The 22,986-nt window shown below is 45.0% G+C and overlaps 1 protein-coding gene across 1 annotated transcript in view; it reads left to right on the top strand.

The window, feature by feature from the left end:
- POGLUT2 (protein O-glucosyltransferase 2) overlaps positions 1-22,986 on the top strand; it is an 80,269-nt gene that overhangs the window by 1,046 nt on the left and 56,237 nt on the right. Inside the window, exons 2-3 of the mRNA XM_075852471.1 lie at positions 14,754-14,959; positions 20,825-21,030. Of these exons, the coding sequence (XP_075708586.1) occupies positions 14,754-14,959; positions 20,825-21,030 (412 nt within the window). The remainder of the gene's footprint in view (positions 1-14,753; positions 14,960-20,824; positions 21,031-22,986) is intronic.

The raw sequence follows: 22,986 nt of genomic DNA on the forward strand, positions 1-22,986 counted from the left end.
CTTTTGCGCACGCAAAACGCCGAGTTTTTTGCGTGCGCAAAATGGACACGCTCGTGTAAATCAGGCCTTAGTGTGATTGTTGATGGATGGACAGTCATTCACTTAACCCCTTAATGACCAGCCTATTTTAGACCTTAACCCCTTCACGACCACCCCACGTAGATTAACGGGTTGCAAAGCTGGTCGTTGTGCCTGCAGCCCGTTAATCCACGTGTGCTCCTAACAGAGCACACAGACGCTCCCCGCAGCCCGGCATCTCCCAGTACAGGCTGCTACTAGCAGCCTTAGTACTGGGGGAAAACATCGGGTCGGATCACAGCGGTGATCCGAACCGATTAACCACTTAATTGCGGCAGTCAATAGTGACCGCCGCATTTAAGTTCTTATAGCAACATCGGCACCCCGCTACGCGATTGCGGGGGCCGATTGTTGCGGGGGGGCGATTGCTATGGCAAATGGAAGCCTAACAAAGGCTTCCTATCTGCCATTACGTTAGCCGATTAGGCCCCGCCCGGAGGCGGAGCCTGATCGGCTTGCTGTCAGTGAACAACTGACAGTTCTAATACATTGCACTACATGGGTAGTGCAATGTATTAGAACATCAAACAAACAGTTGGACCTTCAAGTTCCCTAGTGGGACTAAAGAAAAGTGTAAAAAAAAAAGTGTAAAAAAAGTAAAAATAAAAGTTGTAAAAATACAATAAAAGTTTCAAATAATAACACAAAACACAATCGCCCTTTTTCCTTTATCAAGTCATTTATTATTGAAAAAAATAATAAAGCCATACATATTTGGTATCGCTGCGACCGTAACGACCTGAACTATAAAAATATTATGTTATTTATTCCGCACAGTGAACGCCGTAAAAAAAAAACTAAAAAATACTGACATAATTGCTATTTTTTGGTCACTTTGTCTTCCAAAAATTGAAATAAAAAGTGATCAAAAAGTCGCATGTACCCAAAAATGGTGTCTATAAAAACTATAACTCGTCTCGCTAAAAATAAGCCCTCATACAGCTCCGCCGACTAAAAATTTAAAACCGTTATGGCTCTCACAACATGGCGACAGAAAAAATCCTTTCTCTTTACAAAGGTTATTTTATTGTGCAAAAAGTTGTAAAACATAAAAAAGTGCTATAAATTAGGTATCACCGGAATCTGACTGACCCGCAGAATAAAGGTAACGTGTAATTTATAACGCATGGTGAACGCTGTATACAAAGAATTAAAAAAATAATGTCAGAATTGCTGTTTTTTGGTCACCTTGCCTCCCAAAAAAAAAGGATAACGTGATCAAAAAGTTGCATGTACCCCAAAATGGTACCAATAAAAGCTACAGCTCGTCCCGCAAAAAAAACAGCCGTCATACCACTACGTCTATGAAAAAATAAAATTAGTTAAGGCTCCAATAAGCCAGGAAATAAAAATATGCAGTTGTGCCGGCCCGAGGGAAACATTTCTTCTGTTTCAAGTGGCGAATTATCAAGGCCCCTAAAATTAGGGAACCAGGAAGGGGAGGGCCCAAACATATCTGCTGGAAGCGAGGGTGCCCGTATTATACCAGGACAACACTTTTCAGCAAAATTCCTCAAACTGCAAAGGTGCGGAGTGTGGACCAAAAGGGGGATAAGAAAGGACACAGTTTATCAGTGCGACACCGGCCTGTGCAGAAAGGATTGTGTCACAGCGTAACACACATCTATGGATTATTTTATTGTTTTGTTTACCCCATTATTATACCACCTGACTATGCCCCTTATATACTCCGCCCGGCTTACATGTACCCCCACATTATAAACGGAAACACCAGTAAGACTCAATACAAGACTACTACAAGCAAAATCCACACTCCAAATGCCAAATGGCGCTACCTCCCTTCTGAACCCTACAGTGTGCCCAAACAGCAGTTTACTTCCACATATATGGCATTGCCATACCCGGGAGAACCCTTTTAACAATTTTTGGGGTGTGTGTCTCCAGTGGCACAAGTTGGGCGCCACATATTGGCATATCTATAGAAAAAAAATCCCATTTTCACTCTGCAACATCGAGTGCACACCAATTTCTGCCAATCACCTGTGGTGTTAATATGCTCACTACACCCCTAAGTGAATACCTTGAGGGATGTAGTTTCCAAAATGGGGTCACTTCTGGGGGGGATCCACTGTTTTGGTCCCACAGGGACTTTGCAAATGCGACATAGCGCCCAGAAACAAATCCAGCAAAATCTGTACTCCAAAAGCCAAATGGCGCTCCTTCCCTTCTGAGCCCTACTGTGTGCCCAAACAGCAGTTTATGACCACATATGTGGTATTGCCGTACACAGGAGAAGTTGCTTTACAAGTGTTGTGGTGCTTTTTTTCATTTATTTGTTGAGAAAATGAAACATTTTCAGCTAAAACTAAGTCTTATTGAAGAAAAAGGATTTTTTTTAATTTTCACTGCCCAATTCTAATAAAATCTATGAAACACCTGTGGGGTCAAAATGCTCACTACACCCCTAGATGAATTCCTCAAGGGGTGTAGTTTTGTGAATGGAATCACTTTTTGGGAGTTTCCACTGTACTGCCACCTTAGGAGCTTTGCAATAGTGACATGGTGTCAAGAAACCAATCCAGCAAAATCTGTGCTCCAAAAGCCAAATGGCGCTCCTTCTCTTCAGATCCTTGCCGTGTGCCCAAACAGCAGTTTATGACCACAAATGGGGTATTGCCGTACTCCAGAGAAGTTGCTTTACAAATGTTGTTTTTTTTTTTATTCCTTTATTTGTTGAGAAAATGAAAAATTTTGAGCTAAAGCTACGTCTTGTTGGAAAAAAAGTATTTTTTTTATCTTCACTGCCCAATTCTAATAAAATCTATGAAACCCCTGTGGGTTCAAAATGCTCACTACACTCCTAGATGGATTCTTCAAGGGGTGTAGTTTCCTAAATGGAGTAACTTTTTTGGTGTTTTCACTGTTTTGGTCCCTTAGGGGCTTTGCAAATGCGACGTGGTCTCCGCAAACCATTCCTGCTAAATTTGAGCTGCAAAAACCAAATGTCGCTCTTTCCCTTCTAAGCCCTGCCGTGTGTCCAAACAACCGTTTATTACCACATGTGGGGTACTGTTTTACTCGGGAGAAATTGCTTTACAAATGTAGTGGTGCATTTTCTCCTTTTAGCCCTTGTGGAAATTAGAAAAAATTAGCTAAACCTACATTTTCTTTGAACGAATGTAGATTTTAATTTTCACGGCCTACTTCCAATAATTTCTCCAAAAAACCTGCGGGGTCAAAATGCTCCCTATACCCCTAGATAATTTCCTCAAGGGGTATAGTTTCCGAAATGGGGTCACTTTTGGGGGATTTCCACTGTTTTGGCGCCGCAAGTGCCTTTCAGACCCGACATGGAGCCTAAAATATTTTCTAATAAAAAAGGAGGCCCCAAAATCCTCCAGGTGCTCCTTTGCTTCTGAGGCTGGTGCTGCAGTCAATAAGTGCACTAGCGCCACATGTGGGGTATTTCTAAAAACTGCAGAATCTGGGCAATAGATATTGAGTTGCGTTTCTCTGGTAAAACTTTCTGTGTTACAAAAAAAATAGATGAAAAATTAATTTCTGCAAAAAAAAAAAGAAATGTGAAAATTTCACATCTATGTTGCCTTAATTCCTGTGAAACATCTAAAGGGTTAAGAAACTTTCTAAATGCTGTTTTGAATACTTTGAGGGGTGAAGTTTTTAAAATGGGGTGACTTATCGAGGGTTTCTAATATATAAGGCCCTAAAATCCACTTCACAACTGAACTGGCCCCTGTAAAAATAGCCTTTTGAAATTTTCTTGAAAATGTGAGAAATTGCTGCTAAATTTCTAAGCCTTGTGATGTCATAGAAAAATAAAAGGATGTTCAAAAAACAATGCCAATCTAAAGTAGACATATGGGTGATGTTAATTAGCAACAATTTTGTGTGGTATTACCATCTGTCTTACAAGCAGATACATATAAATTTAGAAAAATGCTAATTTTTGCAATTTTTCACTAAATTTTGGTGTTTTTCACAATTAAATACTTAATGTATCGAGCAAATTTTGTGTCACGAGAAAACAATCTCAGAATCGCTTGGATAGGTAAAAGCATTCCGACATTATTACCACATAAAGTGAAACATGTCAGATTTGAAAAAATTGGCTGCGTCCTGAAGGCCAAAACAGGCTGTGTCCTGAAGGGGTTAATGACCAAGCCATTTTTTACATTTTTCCATCGTCTCATTCAAAGAGCTATAACGTTTTTTTTTTTTTGCGTTGACATAGCTGTATAAGGTCTTGTTTTTTGCGGGACAACTTCTAATTTTTAATAGCACCATTTTAGGGCACATAGAATTTACTGATTAACTGTTATTGACTTTTTTGGTGGGGGGGGGGGGGGGAATAGAAAAAAGCCCAGCAATTTCGCCACACTTTTTTGCGTCCTAAATTTACGCCGTTTAGCGTGTGGTATAAATAACACAATAACTTTATTCAGCGGGTTGTTACGATTGCAACGATACCAAATTTGTATAGTTTTTGTATGTTTTACTACTTTTAGGCTATGTTCACACGGGGTCTTTTGCCGAGTTTTTTGACGCGGAAACCGCGTCGCAAAACTCGGCAGAAACGGCCCGAGAATGCCTCCCATTGATTTCAATGGGAGGCGTCGGCGTCTTTTTCCCGCGAGCAGTAAAACTGCCTCGCGGGAAAAAGAAGCGACATGCCCTATCTTCGGGCGCTTCCGCCTCCGACCTCCCATTGACTTCAATGGGAGGCAGGAGAAAGCGTGTTTTCTGCCCGCGGCGCTCAATGGCCGCGGGCGAAAAACGGCGCGATCATTGCTATTCACACGGAGTATTTTGGGGGAGGAATATCTGCCTCAAAATTCCGTTTGGAGCTTTGAGGCAGATATTCCTCCCCCAAAATACTCCGTGTGAACATAGCCTTACACAGTAAAAACACTTTGTGTAACTTTTTTACTTTATTTTCTTTGTTAATAATAAAGCAGTTTGTAAGGGGGAAAAGTGGGTATTTCAATATTTTTTTTTTCACTTTTTTTTTCTCACTTTTTATTAAACATTTTTTGTAACTTTTTTACTAGTCCCACTAGTGGACTTCACTATGCGATTATCCGATAATACACTGCAATACTTTTGTATTGCAGTGTATTACTGCCTGACCGTGTAAAACGGACAGGCATCTGTTAGGCCATGCCTCTGGCATGACCTAGCAGGCATTCACTACAGACACTCGGTGATCTTATCGCCGGGTGTCGGTGGGAGAGAGAGCGAGCTCCCTCCCTCTCTCCAAAACAACTCCGATGCGGCACTCGATATTGAGCACCGCATCTGAAGGGTTAAACGGGTGAGATCAATACTAACATCGATCTCACACGTTCGAACAGGGACGCCCCCAGCCCTCAGCTGCCTCTGACAGCTGAGAGCAGGGAGATTTGACAGCTCCCTGCTCTGTTTACTTATTCCGATGCAGCAACGTAAAAAGTCTATTGCATCGGAATAAAGCCCCGTTAGTGACCAACGTAGAAACACTATGGGCTGGTCACTAACGGGTTAAAAAGGTTTTCCCATAATAAATATTTATCACCACAGGATGGGTGATAAATATCTGATCAGTGGGGGGTCTGACTGCTGGGACCCCCACCGATCACAAAAACGAGCTTAACTTGCCGTTCTTGTGGGTCACATAGGAATGGAATGGTAGTGCGCCTGCTCAACCATCACTTCATTCATTTCTATGGGGCTGCTGAAGATAGCGCTAGGCAGCCCCATAAAAATTAATGGAGCGGTGGTTACTATGGATGGGCCATCAAGATCTGATAAGTACGGGTCTCACTCTCAGCACTCCCGCCAATCAGCTGTTTTGAAGTGGCAATAAAGAGAGTAGCGGGCACCACATACTGATACTGGAAGAGTGCCTGTCAACGTGTTCAATAAACGTAAAAAAAATGTGTTTGTCAAGGACATACGTATAGCAGACTGCACATCTAAATATAAATGAAATCACTTTATTACCACAATATGCAAAAAAAATGCAAAGTATAAAGCAAACAGACAAAATCTAAAAACACTTAAAAATGCACAAATGTGTGCTGGACCCCAATCCTGGCCTTTTTTGAAGGTGCCACGTCACTCGTGCGAGCACTGCTCCCCCTTCATCGCTCACGCTGCTCAATACTGTGAAACACTGACACTTAGGCCGGATTCAGACGAGCATGTGCGTTTTACGCGCACAAAAAATGCGGCGTTTTGCGCGCGCAAAAGGTGCAAAACATCTTCATTTGTGAGTGAGCAGCGTATGATGCGTGGCTGAGTGAATTTCACGCAGCCGCCATCTTTATGACTAGAGATGAGCGAACCGGGACAACCGAACCCTGTTTCGGTCCGAACATCGGGAAAAGTTCGGTTCGCAGCGAATCCGAACTTCACCGGGTTTGGCCGAACACGTTTTGACCGAACCCGGCTTATGAGTCACTGATTTTCCGGTACGCGACATCAGGAGATAGTCACTGTCCAGGGTGCTGAAAGAGTTAAGCGATCGGCAGTAACTGTTTCAGCACCCTGGACAGTGACTTCCGATCACAAGATACATCAACGTGTAAAAAAAAATAGAAGTTCCTACTTACCGATAACTCCGTGCTTCTTCCTCCAGTCCGACCTCCCGGGATGATGATTCAGTCCAAGTGACCGCTGCAGCCAATCACATGCCGATCACAGGCTGTAGCCAATCACAGGCCAATCCCAGGCTGCAGCGGTCACATGGACTGCCGCGTCATCCAGGGAGGTCGGGCTGGATGCCGAAAGAGAGACGCGTCACCAAGGCAACGGTGACGCGTTCCTCTTTTGACATCCAGCCCGACAACCCTGGATGACGCGACAGTCCATGTGACCGCTGCAGCCTGGGATTGGCCTGTGATTGGCTGCAGCGGTCACATTGGCTGAAACGTCATCCAGGGATGTCGGGCCGGATGTCGAGAGGGACGCGTCACCAAGGCAACGGCCGGGAGGCCGGACTGGAGGAAGAAGCAGGAAGTTCTCGGTAAGTACGAACGTCTTTTTCTTTTCTTTTTTTTTACAGTTTGCTCTATATTGTGATCGGAATTCACTGTCCATGGTGCTGAAAGAGTTACTGCCGATCAGTTAACTCTTTCAGCACCCTGGACAGTGACTATTTACTGACGTCGCCTAGCAACGCTGCCGTAATGCCGGGTGCACACATGTAGCCACCCGTCATTACGGGAGCTCCATACATGATTTATTATGGGCTTTCTTGAATTACAGGTTCAGTCCGAACTAGTTCTGTCCGAATCAAACTTTTTTCAAGAAATTCGGCGAACCAGCCGAACCGAACTTATCATAAGTTCGCTCATCTCTAATTATGACACTCTGTTTGTATGTTTGTAAACTGAAAAGCACATGGTGCTTTTCTGTTTTCATTCATACTTTTTACTGCTATTGCGCGAATCACGTGCATCACACGGAAGTGCTTCCGTGTGCTGCGCGTGATTTTCACGCACCCATTGACTTCGTGATGCGCGAACAACGCACAAATATAGGATATGTCGTGAGTTTTACGCAGCGGACACACGCTGCGTGAAACTCACGGACAGTCTGCACAGCCCCATAGACTAACATAGGTCCGTGCAAGGCGCGTGAAAATCACGCGTGTTGCACGAACCTATTATACGTTCGTCTAAATAAGCCCTAATACTGTGAACCGCCGCTACAAGTGTTTGAGTAAAGGGAATGAAGGGGAAGTAGCGCTCGCATCAAAACAGCCGATCGGCGGGGGTGCTGCGAGTGGGGTTCCCACTGATCAGATATTGATGGCCTATCATGAGGATAGGCGATCAATTTCCCTCTCCATAAAACTCCTTTAGGGTATGTTCTCACGTTAAACAAAAAAACAGCTCTAAAATACGGAGCTGTTTTCAAGGGAAAACAGCCTCTGATTTTCAGCCGTTTTTTAAGCATCAGGCGTTTTTTGATGCGTTTTTTTTACAGCCTTTTTGGAGCTGTTTTTCTATTGAAACAATAAAAAACGGCTCACAAAGTGACATGCACTTCTTTTTTACGGGGCGTTTTTTTTTACGCGCCGTTTTTACAAACGGTCACATAAAAAACGCCCCGTGGGAACGGAACGTTGTTTTTCCCATTGAAATCAATGGCCAGATGTTTGGAGGCGTTCAGTCTCTGGATTTTGAGCAGTTTTTCGGGGTGTTTACGGCCCAAAAAACGGCTGAAAATAACTTGTGTGAACATAAACTTAGTTTTCTGTGAGGAAATTCGCAGCATTTAAAGTAGAAGCAATGAGGATGAGATTTGAACAAATCCACACGCTGAAGAAAAATTCCGCCACAAAAAAGTTGATTGGTTTTTAAATCCGCAGCATGTCAATTTATGCTGCAGAAACTTTTTCTGTTTTGCGGGTTTTCCACATTGAATTCAATGGCAGGTAAAAACCTGCAACAAATAGCAAATGCTGCGATTCCGCCACAAAACAGAAAAAAAAACAAATACCTTTTTTTTCTTTAAAATTAATAAAGAATTTAATGCTTACCCCTCGGGGTTGTCATAGATACGCGTTCCTACTGTTTTGCGTCCGGCTCGACCTTCTGGGATTACGTGTTATCCCATGTGACTGCTGCAGCCACTGTTATCGTATGGGCTGCGGTGTCATCCCAGAAGGCAAACCTGTACAGAGAACAGTGGGATGTGCCGCTGTGGCAATACATGGGGGGTAAGTACTGACTTTTTTCCAGCACTGTTTCCGCATCGAAGATTCTGCCCGTAAATCTGCACCACAATTTACGTGAAGTTTTTCGGCCAGAATTCCCTGTGGGTTCTAGGTCGGATACGCTGCAGACTTTTACGCAGCGTATCCGACCCGTGGGAACATATCCTAAGGCAGGGGTCTCAAACTCGGCCGGGTAAGTGGGCCGCATATAGAAAAAATGGGAAGTTGACGGGCCGCATTACTTTCAAATTTGATACAATACAAAATCATTGTTAATCAATTAGTTACTTGAACTACTATAACACTATATTAATATAATAATAATACTACATTACTATAATAATACCACTAGGTTTAAAATTTGAGATATTTCTCCACGTGCTTATTTCAGCAATCCAGCTTTCCAGTTTAAGTGTCGCTAAATGCATTCCGGCGGCTCAGTCAGCACACATGTCAAGATTGGGCAGCCCCTTTTTAGATAGTGCCACAGTGCCCTCTGTGGATGCTGCCGCAGTGCCCTCTGTGGATGCTGCCGCTGTGCCCTCTGTGGATGCTGCCGCTGTGCCCTCTGTAGATGCTGCCGCTGTGCCCTCTGTAGATGCTGCCGCAGTGCCCTCTGTAGATGCTGCCGCAGTGCCCTCTGTAGATGCTGCCGCAGTGCCCTCTGTAGATGCTGCCGCAGAGTCCTCTGTAGATGCTGCCGCAGAGTCCTCTGTAGATGCTGCCGCAGAGTCCTCTGTAGATGCTGCCGCAGAGTCCTCTGTAGATGCTGCCGCAGAGTCCTCTGTAGATGCTGCCGCAGAGTCCTCTGTAGATGCTGCCGCAGAGTCCTCTGTAGATGCTGCCGCAGAGTCCTCTGTAGATGCTGCCGCAGAGTCCTCTGTAGATGCTGCCGCAGAGTCCTCTGTAGATGCTGCCGCAGAGTCCTCTGTAGATGCTGCCGCAGAGTCCTCTGTAGATGCTGCCGCAGAGTCCTCTGTAGATGCTGCCGCAGAGTCCTCTGTAGATGCTGCCGCAGAGTCCTCTGTAGATGCTGCCGCAGAGTCCTCTGTAGATGCTGCCGCAGAGTCCTCTGTAGATGCTGCCGCAGAGTCCTCTGTAGATGCTGCCGCAGAGTCCTCTGTAGATGCTGCCGCAGAGTCCTCTGTAGATGCTGCCGCAGAGTCCTCTGTAGATGCTGCCGCAGAGTCCTCTGTAGATGCTGCCACAGAGTCCTCTGTAGATGCTGCCACAGAGTCCTCTGTAGATGCTGCCACAGAGTCCTCTGTAGATGCTGCCACAGTGTCCTCTGTAGATGCTGCTACACACCCCTAGATAAGGCCACAGTGCCCTTTTAGATAATGCCACAGTGCCCTCTGTAGGTAATGCAACACACCCCTAGATAATGCCACAGTGTCCTCTGCAGATACTGCCACACACCCACTTGTAGATAATGCCACAGTGCCCTCTGTAGATGCTGCCACAGTGCCTTCTGTAGATGCTGCCACAGTGCCCTTTGTAGATGCTGCCACAGTGCCCTCTGTAGATGTTGCCACAGTGCCCTCTGTAGATGTTGCCACAGTGCCCTCTGTAGATGCTGCCACAGTGCCCTCTGTAGATGCTGCCACAGTGCCCTCTGTAGATGCTGCCACAGTGCCCTCTGTAGATGCTGCCACAGTGCCCTCTGTAGATGCTGCCACAGTGCCCTCTGTAGATGCTGCCACAGTGCCCTCTGTAGATGCTGCCACAGTGCCCTCTGTAGATGCTGCCACAGTGCCCTCTGTAGATGCTGCCACAGTGCCCTCTGTAGATGCTGCCACAGTGCCCTCTGTAGATGCTGCCACAGTGCCCTCTGTAGATGCTGCCACAGTGCCCTCTGTAGATGCTGCCACAGTGCCCTCTGTAGATGCTGCCACAGTGTCCTCTGTAGATAATGCAACACATCCCTAGATAATGCCACAGTGTCCTGTACATACTGCCACGGTGCCCTCTGTAGATGCTGCCACGGTGCCCTCTGTAGATGCTGCCACGGTGCCCTCTGTAGATGCTGCCACGGTGCCCTCTGCAGATGCTGCCACGGTGCCCTCTGCAGATGCTGCCACGGTGCCCTCTGCAGATGCTGCCACGGTGCCCTCTGCAGATGCTGCCACGGTGCCCTCTGCAGATGCTGCCACGGTGCCCTCTGCAGATGCTGCCACGGTGCCCTCCGCAGATGCTGCCACGGTGCCCTCCGCAGATGCTGCCACGGTGCCCTCCGCAGATGCTGCCACGGTGACTTCCGCAGATGCTGCCACGGTGCTCTCCGTAGATGCTGCCACGGTGCCCTTCGCAGATGCTGCCACGGTGCCCTTCGCAGATGCTGCCACAGTGATGTCAGGGGCTTGCCCAGAGCTGGAGTCCCGGAGCAGAGCCACTTCTGGCACTCTGCCTGGGATTCCAGCTCTGCTCCTGACATCACTGTCCATATATGGACAGAGATGTCAGGGGTAACCCCAGAGCTGGAGTCCCGGGCAGAGCGCTAGTAGGCTCTTCCTGGTACTCCAGCTGTGGTCCTGACATCACTGGAACTCCTGCTCTGGGGAAGCCCCTGACATCATTGTCGATGTATGGACAGCGATGTCAGAGGCTTCCCCAAAGTCCCGGAGCAGAGCCTATACTAGCGCTCTGCCCGGGACTCCGGCTCTGGGGAAGCCCCAGACATCGTGTGTCCAAACATGGACAGCGATGTCAGGGAATTCCACAGAGTCCCGGAGCAGAGCCTGTACTAGCGCTCTGCCCGGGACTCCGCTCTGGGGAAGACCCTGACACACTGCCATATATGGGCAGCGATGTCAGGGAATTCCATAGCGTCCCGGAGCAGAGCCGATACTAGAGCTCTGCCCGGGACTCCACTCTGGGGAAGACCCTGACACACTGTCCATATATGGGCAGCGATGTCAGGGAATTCCACAGAGTCCCGGAGCAGAGCCGATACTAGAGCTCTGCACGGGACTCCGCTCTGGGCGAAGACCCTGACACACTCTCCATATATGGGCAGCAATGTCAGGGAATTCCACAGAGTCCCGGAACAGAGCCTGTACTAGCGCTCTGCCCGGGACTCCGGCTCTGGGGAAGCCCCAGACATCGCTGTTCATATGTGGACAGCGATGTCAGGGAATTCCAGAGTCTCGGAGCAGAGCCGATACTAGCGGCTCTGCGTCCCATGGGCCGCAGATGATAGCCCCAGGGGCCACATGCGGCCCGCGGGCCGCGTGCTTGGGACCTCTGCCCTAAGGCCTCCTTTGAGCAGACGCAAAAGATCACAACCTAAAGCTCTCTTGTGTTATTGTGATTTTGAATTATTTGTACAGTATATTTTAATCCTTAGATCACCGTCACACACAGAATGTTTCTCACAATTTAAACTGCATAAAAAACGCTTCTTAAAACATAAGCGTTATTAAAATGTACGTTTTTTTTAGCCATTTTGAATGTAATTTTTCATTTTGTGTCATTTTGTTCATACTTTGTTTCTACTGTTTTTGAAGTCCTGTAGAGAAGCCTATTGGAAAATAACTGAAAAAACACCATACCCAGAGCATGCTGCGTTTTGAAAAAATGCCACTAACCACAAAATTGCTTAAAAAAACGCCACAAACAGAAACGCAGTTGTGTGTAAAGCATATGATGTTTCACTATATACCTAATGTAACATCTGGCCGCACTAAAAAAAACGCATCAAAAAACGCAGTGTGTGAATCCTGCCTAATGCATATCTTTAGAGAGCTGTAAAAATCTTTTTTGATAAGAATGTGAACTATTCAGAAAGAATCTATAAGGAAGGATTTAATCCTTATGATTCTGGCTGTATCTTCCTCGAGAAGCGATCGGCTCTCCCTGCTGTCCCCACCGACACGTGAAATCTGTGGGATCCACAGCGGGCATACTGAAGGTTTGGCTGCATTTTTTTAATAGGAATTTTTTTTCAATCTAGCACAATTGTATACTGCTGTATATCACAGTTTCTGTTTTTCTCTGCATCGTGGAGACATACCTCCCAACTTTTGAATTCGGAAAAGAGGGACATTTTAAGCCACGCCCCTAACCACTCCCAATATCGTGCATAAACACATCAAATCACGACCAGATCCTTCTGCAAATAACGCGCGCACATTGTCACTGCGGATTGTCACTGTCACTCTAGACCGTCTGGATATCACAGATATTATGGATCCGGTCATGTCGTCTTTATGTTCCTAACTTGGGTATAACATTTGCTCATCACGGCTTCAGCAGCTGCAGGACAAACCAGAAGGCTGAGAACAATGAAAGTCAAGAGGGAAACCCTGTGGTTGATGACTTTTCAATAGACAGGTAGCAGAGTTACATGATGGGGATTTTTTTTTTCCAGTTGTGTAACTCTGCTACCGGTCAATGGAAAAATCATCCACCAGAGCCCCCTTGCAGATTGCTCCACACACAGCCCCCCTGTAAATAGCGCCAGACACAGCCCCCCTGTAAATAGCACCAGACACAGCCCCCCTGTAAATAGCACCAGACACAGCCCCCCTGTAGATAGCTCCAGACACAGCCCCCCTGTAGATAGCTCCAGATACAGCCCCCCTGTAGATAGCTCCAGATACAGCCCCCCTGTAGATAGCTCCAGCTACAGCCCCCCTGTAGATAGCTCCAGATACAGCCCCCCTGTAGATAGCTCCAGATACAGCCCCCCAGTAGATAGCTCCAGATACAGCCCCCCTGTAGATGGCTCCAGATACAGCCCCCCTGTAGATGGCTCCAGATACAGCCCCCCTGTAGATGGCTCCAGATACAGCCCCCCTGTAGATGGCTCCAGATACAGCCCCCCTGTAGATAGCTCCAGATACAGCCCCCCTGTAGATAGCTCCAGATACAGCCCCCTGTAAATAGCTCCAGATACAGCCCCCTGTAAATAGCTCCAGATACAGCCCCCTGTAAATAGCTCCAGATACAGCCCCCTGTAAATAGCTCCAGATACAGCCCCCCCTGTAGATAGCTCCACACACAGCCCCCCCTGTAGATGGCTCCACACACAGCCCCCGCTGTAGATGGCTCCACACACAGCCCCCCCTGTAGATGGCTCCACACACAGCACCCCTGTAGATGGCTCCACACACAGCCCCCCTGTAGATGGCTCCACACACAGCCCTCCCCGTAGATGGCTCCACACACAGCCCCCCCCCCCGTAGATAGCTCCATACACAGCCCCCCCCGTAGATAGCTCCATACACAGCCCCCACCCCGTAGATAGCTCCACACACAGCCCCCACCCCGTAGATAGCTCCACACACAGCCCCCCCCCCGTAGATAGCTCCACACACAGCCCCCCTGTAGATAGCTCCACACACAGCCCCCCTGTAGATAGCTCCACACACAGCCCCCCCCCAGTAGATAGCTCCACACACAGCCCCCCCCCAGTAGATAGCTCCACACAACTCCCTTATACTTTGTTCCACAATGCCGCCATAGCGGTAGAGGTAGCTGGCCCTACTGCTGCCACTCTCCACTCTGCTTTGACGTCACTCACCGTCAGAAGAAGGCAGGAGTCTTGCAGTGGCGTTCTCACTGGTGTCGATGCCGGCCTGGGAGTGGACCAGTCCAGTCACCTGACCAGTGAGGTCAGATGACAGGTCAGGTGACCGTTCAGGTGACTGAACTGGTCCACTCCCATTCCGGCATCGATCCCAGTGGGAACACCGCCGCAAGACTCCTGCCTTCTTCTGATCGCTGCTGCAGTCAGCAGCGATCAGCTGTCTTGATGCAGCGCCCAGCGGGACATTTTGCAGACCGCCCGGGACGGCGGGACAGGGGTGAGAAACCGGGACTGTCCCGCCGGATCCGGGACGGTTGGGAGGTATGGTGGAGATACTATACCTTAAATTTTCCCACCAATTTTTTGTCTTGGTAAAAGAGTGACTAGAGATACTAGACCGCAAGGTAGATGCAGATATACTATATTAATTGTTTACTAATCTATTTGTCGTCTTCTCTTTAGGTTCACGTCTACTCCTCAAAACGAACAGTTTCAAGTCAACATCACTGCACCGGGGGAGCAGTACACCAGAGTGGGGGTTCAGTTACTTGACAGAAGAGATGGCTCCTTCCTTGTAAGATACAAACTGTATGCTAGCTACAGCAGCCTTCAGATTGAGGTTAAAATGAATGGCAGACAAGTTGCAAAGTCTCCTTATTTCCTTAAAGGTATTTTTTTTTTCTGTATAATAGGAGTTTGTTGAGATGTAAACTGCAGGGGTGACTTGGAAGCTCATGATCCCACTTGAAATACCAGCTTCTGTCTGGAGCTTTAGAGGGGAAGTCTGGTATTGTAGTTCAGCTCCATTCGTGTGGTTTATGCAGAATCTAAGATAGGTGAAGTTATGGTAAATCTGTCAATCTGTGGTAGTCTACTTCTCGTCAGAACGCCCAGCTAGTAAAAGAAGTAAAAACGCCCCGATGTAACACACATAATACACGCCCAGTTGTACTTTTACTTTAAACACGCCCAGTTGTACTTTTGCAAGCCTCATTTGCATAAATACAAAAATGGTCATAACTTGGCCAAAAATGCTTGTTTTTTTTTAAAATAAAAACGTTACTGTAATCTACATTGCAGCGCCTATCTGCTGCAATAGCAGATAGGGGTTGCAAAATCTGGTGACAGAGCCTCTTTAAACCCGCAACAAAGTGGTGTGTGTTGCGACATTTGCGGCGGAATCACAGCGAGTTCCCTGTTTCTTCTCCAGTCCGGCCCTCCTGGGATGACGTCCCATGTGAATGAAAAAACGCCTCGTAAAAATCTGTTACGTGAAAAATAAGTGTCATGTCATTTTTTAAACGTTTTGCCAGCTAATTTTTCCCATTTTCCATTGACTCTTAAAAAAAAAAAAAAAGCTTTGAAAATCCGCCTCAAAATCCGCTTCAAAAATGCTTGCAAAAATAAAAAATGCTTTAAAAACGCAGGTTATTTTCTCTTGAAATTAGCCTTGCATTTTTCAGGCTGACCATAATCCTTGTGAACATAGCCTAATTTTCTCTATTCCACATTATCTACTAAATCCCCATCCCCTACATAGAGTGGATAGCTGCCTCAGGCTGGATTCACACGAGCATGTTCGGTTCGTAAAGGACGGAACGTATTTCGGCCTCAAGTCCCGTACTGAACACAGTGCAGGGAGCCGGGCTCCTAGTATCATAGTTATGTACGATGCCAGGAGTCCCTGCCTCTCCGTGGAACTACTGTCCCATACTGAAAACATGATTACAGTACGGGACAGTTGTCCTGCAGAGAGGTGTCAGCTGTCTTTTACAGTGTCTGCTCTAACGGCCAGGAACAGTAAGGGTATGTTCACACGGCCAAATTTCAGACGTATACGAGGCGTATTATGCCTCGTTTTACGTCTGAAAATACGGCTCCAATACGTCGGCAAACATCTGCCCATTCATTTGAATGGGTTTGCCGACGTACTGTGCAGACGACCTGTTATTTACGCGTCGTCGTTTGACAGCTGTCAAACGACGACTCGTAAAAATACAGCCTCGTCAAAAGAAGTGCAGGACACTTCTTTCAGACGTTTTTGGAGCTGTTTTCTCATAGACTCCAATGAAAACAGCTCCAAAAACGGACGTAAAAAACGCCGCGAAAACGGCGCGAAAAACGCCGCGAAAAATGCGAGTTGGTAAAAAAACGTCTGAAAAGCAGGGTCTGTTTCCCTTGAAAACAGCTCTGGATTTTCAGACGTTTTGGTTGACTACGTGTGAACATACCCTAATGGCGCAAAAAAAGTCTTAAAAAGTTCATAAAAATGTTGTCAATGTTTTCAAGTTAGAAAAGCCAAATTGCCTTTTTCCCCGTAATAAGTCTTTTTTATTATTGGAAAAAAAACGCAAAAATAAATAAATAGACGATACATAATTGATATCGCCATGTCCGTAACGACCCAAACTCTAAAACTATTACGTCATTTATCCCGCATGGTGAAATTAAAAACAACACCAGAATCGCTGTTTTTAGGTCACATCTCCTCCCAAAAAATGGAATAAAAAGTGACCAAAAAGTCACATGTACCCAAAATAGTACCAATAAAAACGACAGCCCGTCCCACAAAAAAAAAATTCCTAACACAGCTTTGTCCAAGCAAATATAAAAAAGTTATGGGTCATAGAATAGGGCGACACAGAAAACAAATGCTTTTTTTTAAAAAAGTGATTTTATTGTGAAGGGGCATGGCACATCTGCTCGAAGCGAGGGCGCCCGTATTATACCAGGGCAATACTTTCCCAGAAAAATTTCCAAAACTACAAAGGAGGAAAAGTCCCCAAAAGGTGCAGTGTTACAAAAGGGGGATAAGAAAGGAAACCGTTTATCAGTGCGTGTCGGATTGCTTCACAGCGTAAGGGTATGTTCACACGGCAACGCCAAATACATCTGAAATTACGGAGCTGTTTTCAGGCGAAAACAACTCCGTAATTTCAGACGTTTTGACAAGTGCACGCGTTTTTCGCGGACGTAATTGGAGCTGTTTTTCAATGGAGTCCATGAAAAACGGCTCCACCTGTATGTTACAGCTGACATCCACCTGTAACGGCAGGAACCGGAGCTAGCTCCGATCCCTGCCATTACCCGTTCGTTACAGCGATAGAAAGCGATCGCTGCATCTTAGCGGTTGCTAGCAGATCGCCAGCCCTGACAGGCAATCGGGACTGGCGACTGCTGCTATGGCAACAGGAGACACAATGGCCTCCTGCTCTGCCATTACGGAAGCCGATTAGGCCCCGCCGGGAGGCGAAGCCTAATCGGCTTGCTTTCAGTGAATAACTGACAGCTCTAATACATTGCACTACGTAGGTGGTGCAATGTATTAGAAAAAAATAAATCAGACAATTGGACCTTCAAGTCCCCTTGTGGGACTTGGAAAAAAAGTATAAAAATGTGTGAAAAAAAAGTAATAGTTTGAAAACATAATAAAAGTTTCAAGTAATAAAATAAAACACAATCGCCCTGTTCCCTTATCAAGTCCTTTATTATTGAAAATAAAATAATAAACCATACGTATTTGGTATCGCTGCGGCTGTAACGGCCTGAGCTATAAACATATTATATTATTTATTGCACGCGGTGAACAGTGTAAAAAAAAAAAACGTAAAAACCGATACCAGAATTTCTGTTTTTTGGTCACTATGCCCTACAAATATTGGAATAAAAAGTGATCAAAAAGTTGCACGTATCCAAAAATGGTACCTATAAAAACTATAGCTCGTCTCGCAAAAAACAAGCCCTCATAGAGCTCCGTCGACTAAAAAGTTATGTTTCTCACAACTTGGCGACAGAAAAAAAATACATTGTTTTTATAAAAGTCATTTTATTGTACAAAACGTTGTAAAACATAAAAAAGCGCTATAAATTAGGTATCGCCGGAATCGTACTGACCCGCAGATTAAAGTTAACATGTAATTTATAACGCATGGTGAACGCTGTATAAAAAAACCCCGAAAAAAACGATGCCATAATTGCAGTTTTTTGGTTACCTGGCCTCCCAAAAAATAGGATAAAAAGTGATCAAAAAGTTGCATGTACCCCAAAATGCTACCAATAATAACAACTATAGCTCGTCCCACAAAAAAACAGCCCTCATACCACTACGTCTATGAAAAAATAAAATTAGTTAAGGCTCCAATAAGTCAGGAAATAAAAAATATGCAGTTGTGCAGGTCCGAGGGGAACATTTCTGTTTCAAGAGGCGATTTATCAAGGCCCTAAAATTAGGGAACCAGGAAGTGGCATTCCCAAAGATCTGCTGGAAGCGAGGGTGCCCGTATTATACAGGACAACACTTCCCAGCAAAATTCCCCAAACACCAAAGGTGCAGAGTGTGGACCAAAAGGGGGATAAGAAAGGACACCATTTATCAGTGCCTGTGCATAAAGGATTGCTCCACAGCGTAACACACATCTATGGATCATTTTATTGTTTTTTTATCCCATTATTATACCACCTGGCTATGCCCCTGATATACTCGGCCCAGCTTACATATGCCACCACATTATAAACTGAAACACCAGCAATACTCAAACAAAACTACTACCAAGCAAAATCCGCCCTCTAAAAGTGGCGCGCCCTCCACTCTGAACCCTACAGCGTGCCCAAAGAGCAATTTACTTCCACATATATGGCATCGCCATACCCGGGAGGACCCTTTTAACAATTTTTGGGGTGTGTGCCTCCAGTGGCATAAGCTGGGCATTACATATTTGCCACTGAAATGGCATATCTAGGGAAAAGTTGAAATTTTTACTTTGCCCCATCCGCAGCGCAATCATTTATGGAAAAGTCCTGTAGGGTGAAAATGCTCACTACACCCCTTAATAAATGCCTTCTCAGGGGTTTCTTTTATTATTTCACATCTGATCCTCAGCAATTGTGAACCAATACTTTGTAAATTGCCAAATTAGGCCTTAATTTTACATGGTACTCTTTCACTTCTGAGACCTGTCAACTGTCCAGGCAAAAGATTAGGGCCACATGTAGGGTGTTTCTAAAACCGGGAAACACAGCATAATAATTAGAGAGCTGACTTGTTATGGTGGCACAAGCTGGGCACCACATATTGGCAAATCTATGGAAACAATACCATTTTCACTCTGCAACATCGAGTGCACACTAATTTCTACAAAACACCTGCGGGGTTAACATGCTCACTACACCCCTAGGTGAATGCTTGAGGGGTGTAGTTTCCAAAATGTGGTCACTTCTGGGGGGTTTCCACTGTTTTGGTCCCACAGATCGACTTACCTGCAAACGCTGATGCTGCTGCAGAATCAACTGTAGCCTCTGGTGCCGATGTGGCCGTCACGATGCAGGACCTGTGAGTGACGTCACAGATCTGCACTGTCAGAAGCTGGGCGTTCTGAAGAGAAGAGGATGTTACTTCTCTTCAGAGCGCCCAGCTAGTAAAAGTATTAAAAACGCCCCGATGTACGCACATAATACACACCCACTTGGACTTTTACTTTTAAACACACCCACTTGGATTTTTGCAAGCCTCATTTGCATAACTACAAAAATGGTCATAACTTGGCCAAAAATGCTCGTTTTTTAAAAATGAAAACGTTACTGTAATCTACATTGCAGCGCCTATCTGCTGCAATAGCAGATAGGGGTTGCAAAATCTGGTGACAGAGCCTCTTTAAATTGAGAAAAATGCAAATTTTTGCAATTTTTCGCTAAATTTTTGTGTTTTTTACAATTAAATACTGAACGTATCGAGCAAATTTTGCCAGTAACAAAGTCTAATGTGTCACGAGAAAACAATCTCAGAATCGCTTGGATAGGTAAAAGCATTCCGATATATGGGAAATGTTAATCAGTAACTATTTTGTGTGGTATAACTATCTGTCTTACAAGCAGATGCATTTAAATTTACAAAAATGCACATTTTTGCAATTTTTCGCTACATTTTGGTGGTTTTCACAATTAAATACTGAATGAAACAACCAAATTTTACAACTAACATAAAGTACAAACAGTCTCAGAATCGCATGGATAGGTAAAAGTATTCCAAAGTTATTACCACATAAATTGACACGTCAGATTTGAAAAATTAGGCTCGGTCAGGAAGGTCAAAACTGGCCGCAGTGGGAAGGGGTTAAATAAAGCATAATAAAGAAATTGCAACAGTGACATCTTAAGGCCAAGGGAAATACTACACAATCTCTACTTCTAACCACTGTAAGCATGTTTGCATCTATGTATGCAAAATATAAAGTATACAAGTATAGAGTATAAATATAAAGTATACAAACTATAAGAAGTATGGAGAGTAAATCGTGACATTGTTGCATAAGCTCATTCACTTTTTTTTTTTTTTACTATTTAGCAGACATATTTTGGCTTTTACAACAATATAAATACATTTTACAAAGCTCGGGTTTATCATAACATCAATAGGGGTAAGTAAGTTGGTACTGTAGGTGATAGTGCTTTGGTCCATGCTTATATAATGTAAATACTAGTACATACAGATCTTCAGTCATTAACTTTGTCGCACTTTGCATCATATTAAATTTAAGGTCCAATTTACAGTGAAGAATGTCATTGCCCTGAACCAGACCGTGACATCTGGTTAAAACATATGTCCTGTAATGACTCCATTCCACAAATTGAGCGTGATCTGAAACATTTTCCAACGGTTGATCCTGACAAGATTGCAGTGGAAATCCCAAAAAGATTTGGTGACCGCCAGAGTCTGTGTCATTACACCATCAAGGATAATAAGGTATGTTCTTTGGATATGATGCATTATGTGGTTATTTTATTGTAAGTAACACTAAGCGTGCTAAAATACGTCACAGTCCGGATTAATAGAAACCCTTTTACTTTCATGACGGTAGCAATAAGATGGAATGACAGGAGACCTTATCCCAATAGTGTAATATGGTCAACACGATCCGACAGTATGAAAGGATTGGTTTTAAAAAATGTGTCTGGATATATTTCATAAAGTGCTTTGGTATTATTTCACCCGTCATAGTTTATACCCAGAATGCTTACTGTCTTTCATCTATGGCACCTTTTGATTTATTTGAACTAGATAAGTGTTACGGACGCATTTGTTTATTAGTATTTTCCAATGATGTATATGAGCTGTCTATAAATATGTCACTGATCTGTATACCACGGATGACTTATATTTCAGGTTACTATAAGTCAGCCTAAATCCAAGCATCTTACATAAGGGCCATCTTATTGAGCAGGAAACCTTGATACATTTAGGCCTTATTCACACGAACGTTGAATACGTCCGTGTGCCGGCCATGGAAAAACAACGGCCGTTACACGGACTATGTAATTCAATGGGGCCGTTCACACGGCCGTTGTTTCAACGGAGCGCGTGAAGGGTCCGTTAAAAAATAGGACAAGTCCTATTTTTTGCACTTCACGCATCCCTCCATAGACTCTAGTCTATGGGGGATGCGTGATAACGCTTCCCGCAGGGGTGCAGCACGAATGCACCTCGGACGTGAAAACTGCGGTTTTTCACGTCCGAGGTTTGCTACGCTCGTGTGAATCTAGCCTTAGTCTGATTCAACAGAATGAAACGTCACTGATACCTTTCAATGTATTGATTCGGAACGGTAGAGGTCCACATGTAAACAGCTGCTGCTTACATCAGATACATGTTATTCGTCAGATCCCAGCTTCTGGTTGCACGCGAAAGGTTCTCTATTTACTACATGTAAAGAGCAGGATACAAAGAAAAATATACAAGGAATATGCATAGTCTTACATACATAGGTTTTATTACAGACCCAAGAGAGATAGGTGATTCTCTTGTGCAGGTAAAAGGGCTTGTCCATACATAACGGAATTTCTGCAGCATTTCCGTTAATACTAGCAGACATTCCGCTGCGGAAAACCGCACCATTTCCTGCGGTTTTTACTGCAGAAAATGGAGCGGATTTTAGTGCGTTTTTAACAATGCTGGGAGGTGGTGGCATCTCTTCTGGAAAACGCAGCAATTCAGTCCACTTTCCGCAGCAAGAATTGACATGCAGAACGAAAAATACGCACCGCAGGTGAATTTCTGCTCAGACATTTTACGCAGCGTGTGGATGACATTTGTTAAATCTCACCCACTTTGCTGCTACTGTATTCTGCTGCGTATTTTCCGACTGCAATTCCAGATGGAAAATACGCAGCAATGTGTGGACAAGCCCTTAATCGCAGTGGCCGCGGAATTCTTCTGCATCTTGTTAATGCAACACAGTCACGGCACTTGCACACTTTTTTTTACTTCGTTAGAACATGCTGACTAACTTTGTATTTTGGAAATTTCTAATAACCTCTCGTGTAAAATAAAGGAATTTATTCTTTTTGGTTGAATTGCCTATAGCTACCCTGCAATATAATTCGATCACTCCTGCTAGTAGTAAAGGCAATGATTCCAGTAGTGGCTCTACTTTAAAGGGAACCCGTTAGTAGGTTTGGAGCCACTAAACCACCGGCAGGTTTAGTGTTTCAAACTTGCGTACCTCAAAAAAACAAACCGTTTGTAAAGTAAATGACAATTTACAGAGATGAGACCGGGAGCGGCATTAGGCACATGAAGCCGAGGACAATATACTGTGCACGTACAGTGAAGAGAGGTGTACTGACCTAGGCTTTATGTGCGCATGCGCGTGCGCCTGATGCCGCTGGACTCCTTACTCGCACTTCTTTCGATAAGCTGCAA

Source organism: Rhinoderma darwinii, chromosome 2 (genome assembly GCF_050947455.1).
Source record: "Rhinoderma darwinii isolate aRhiDar2 chromosome 2, aRhiDar2.hap1, whole genome shotgun sequence".
Taxonomy (NCBI): domain Eukaryota; kingdom Metazoa; phylum Chordata; class Amphibia; order Anura; family Rhinodermatidae; genus Rhinoderma; species Rhinoderma darwinii.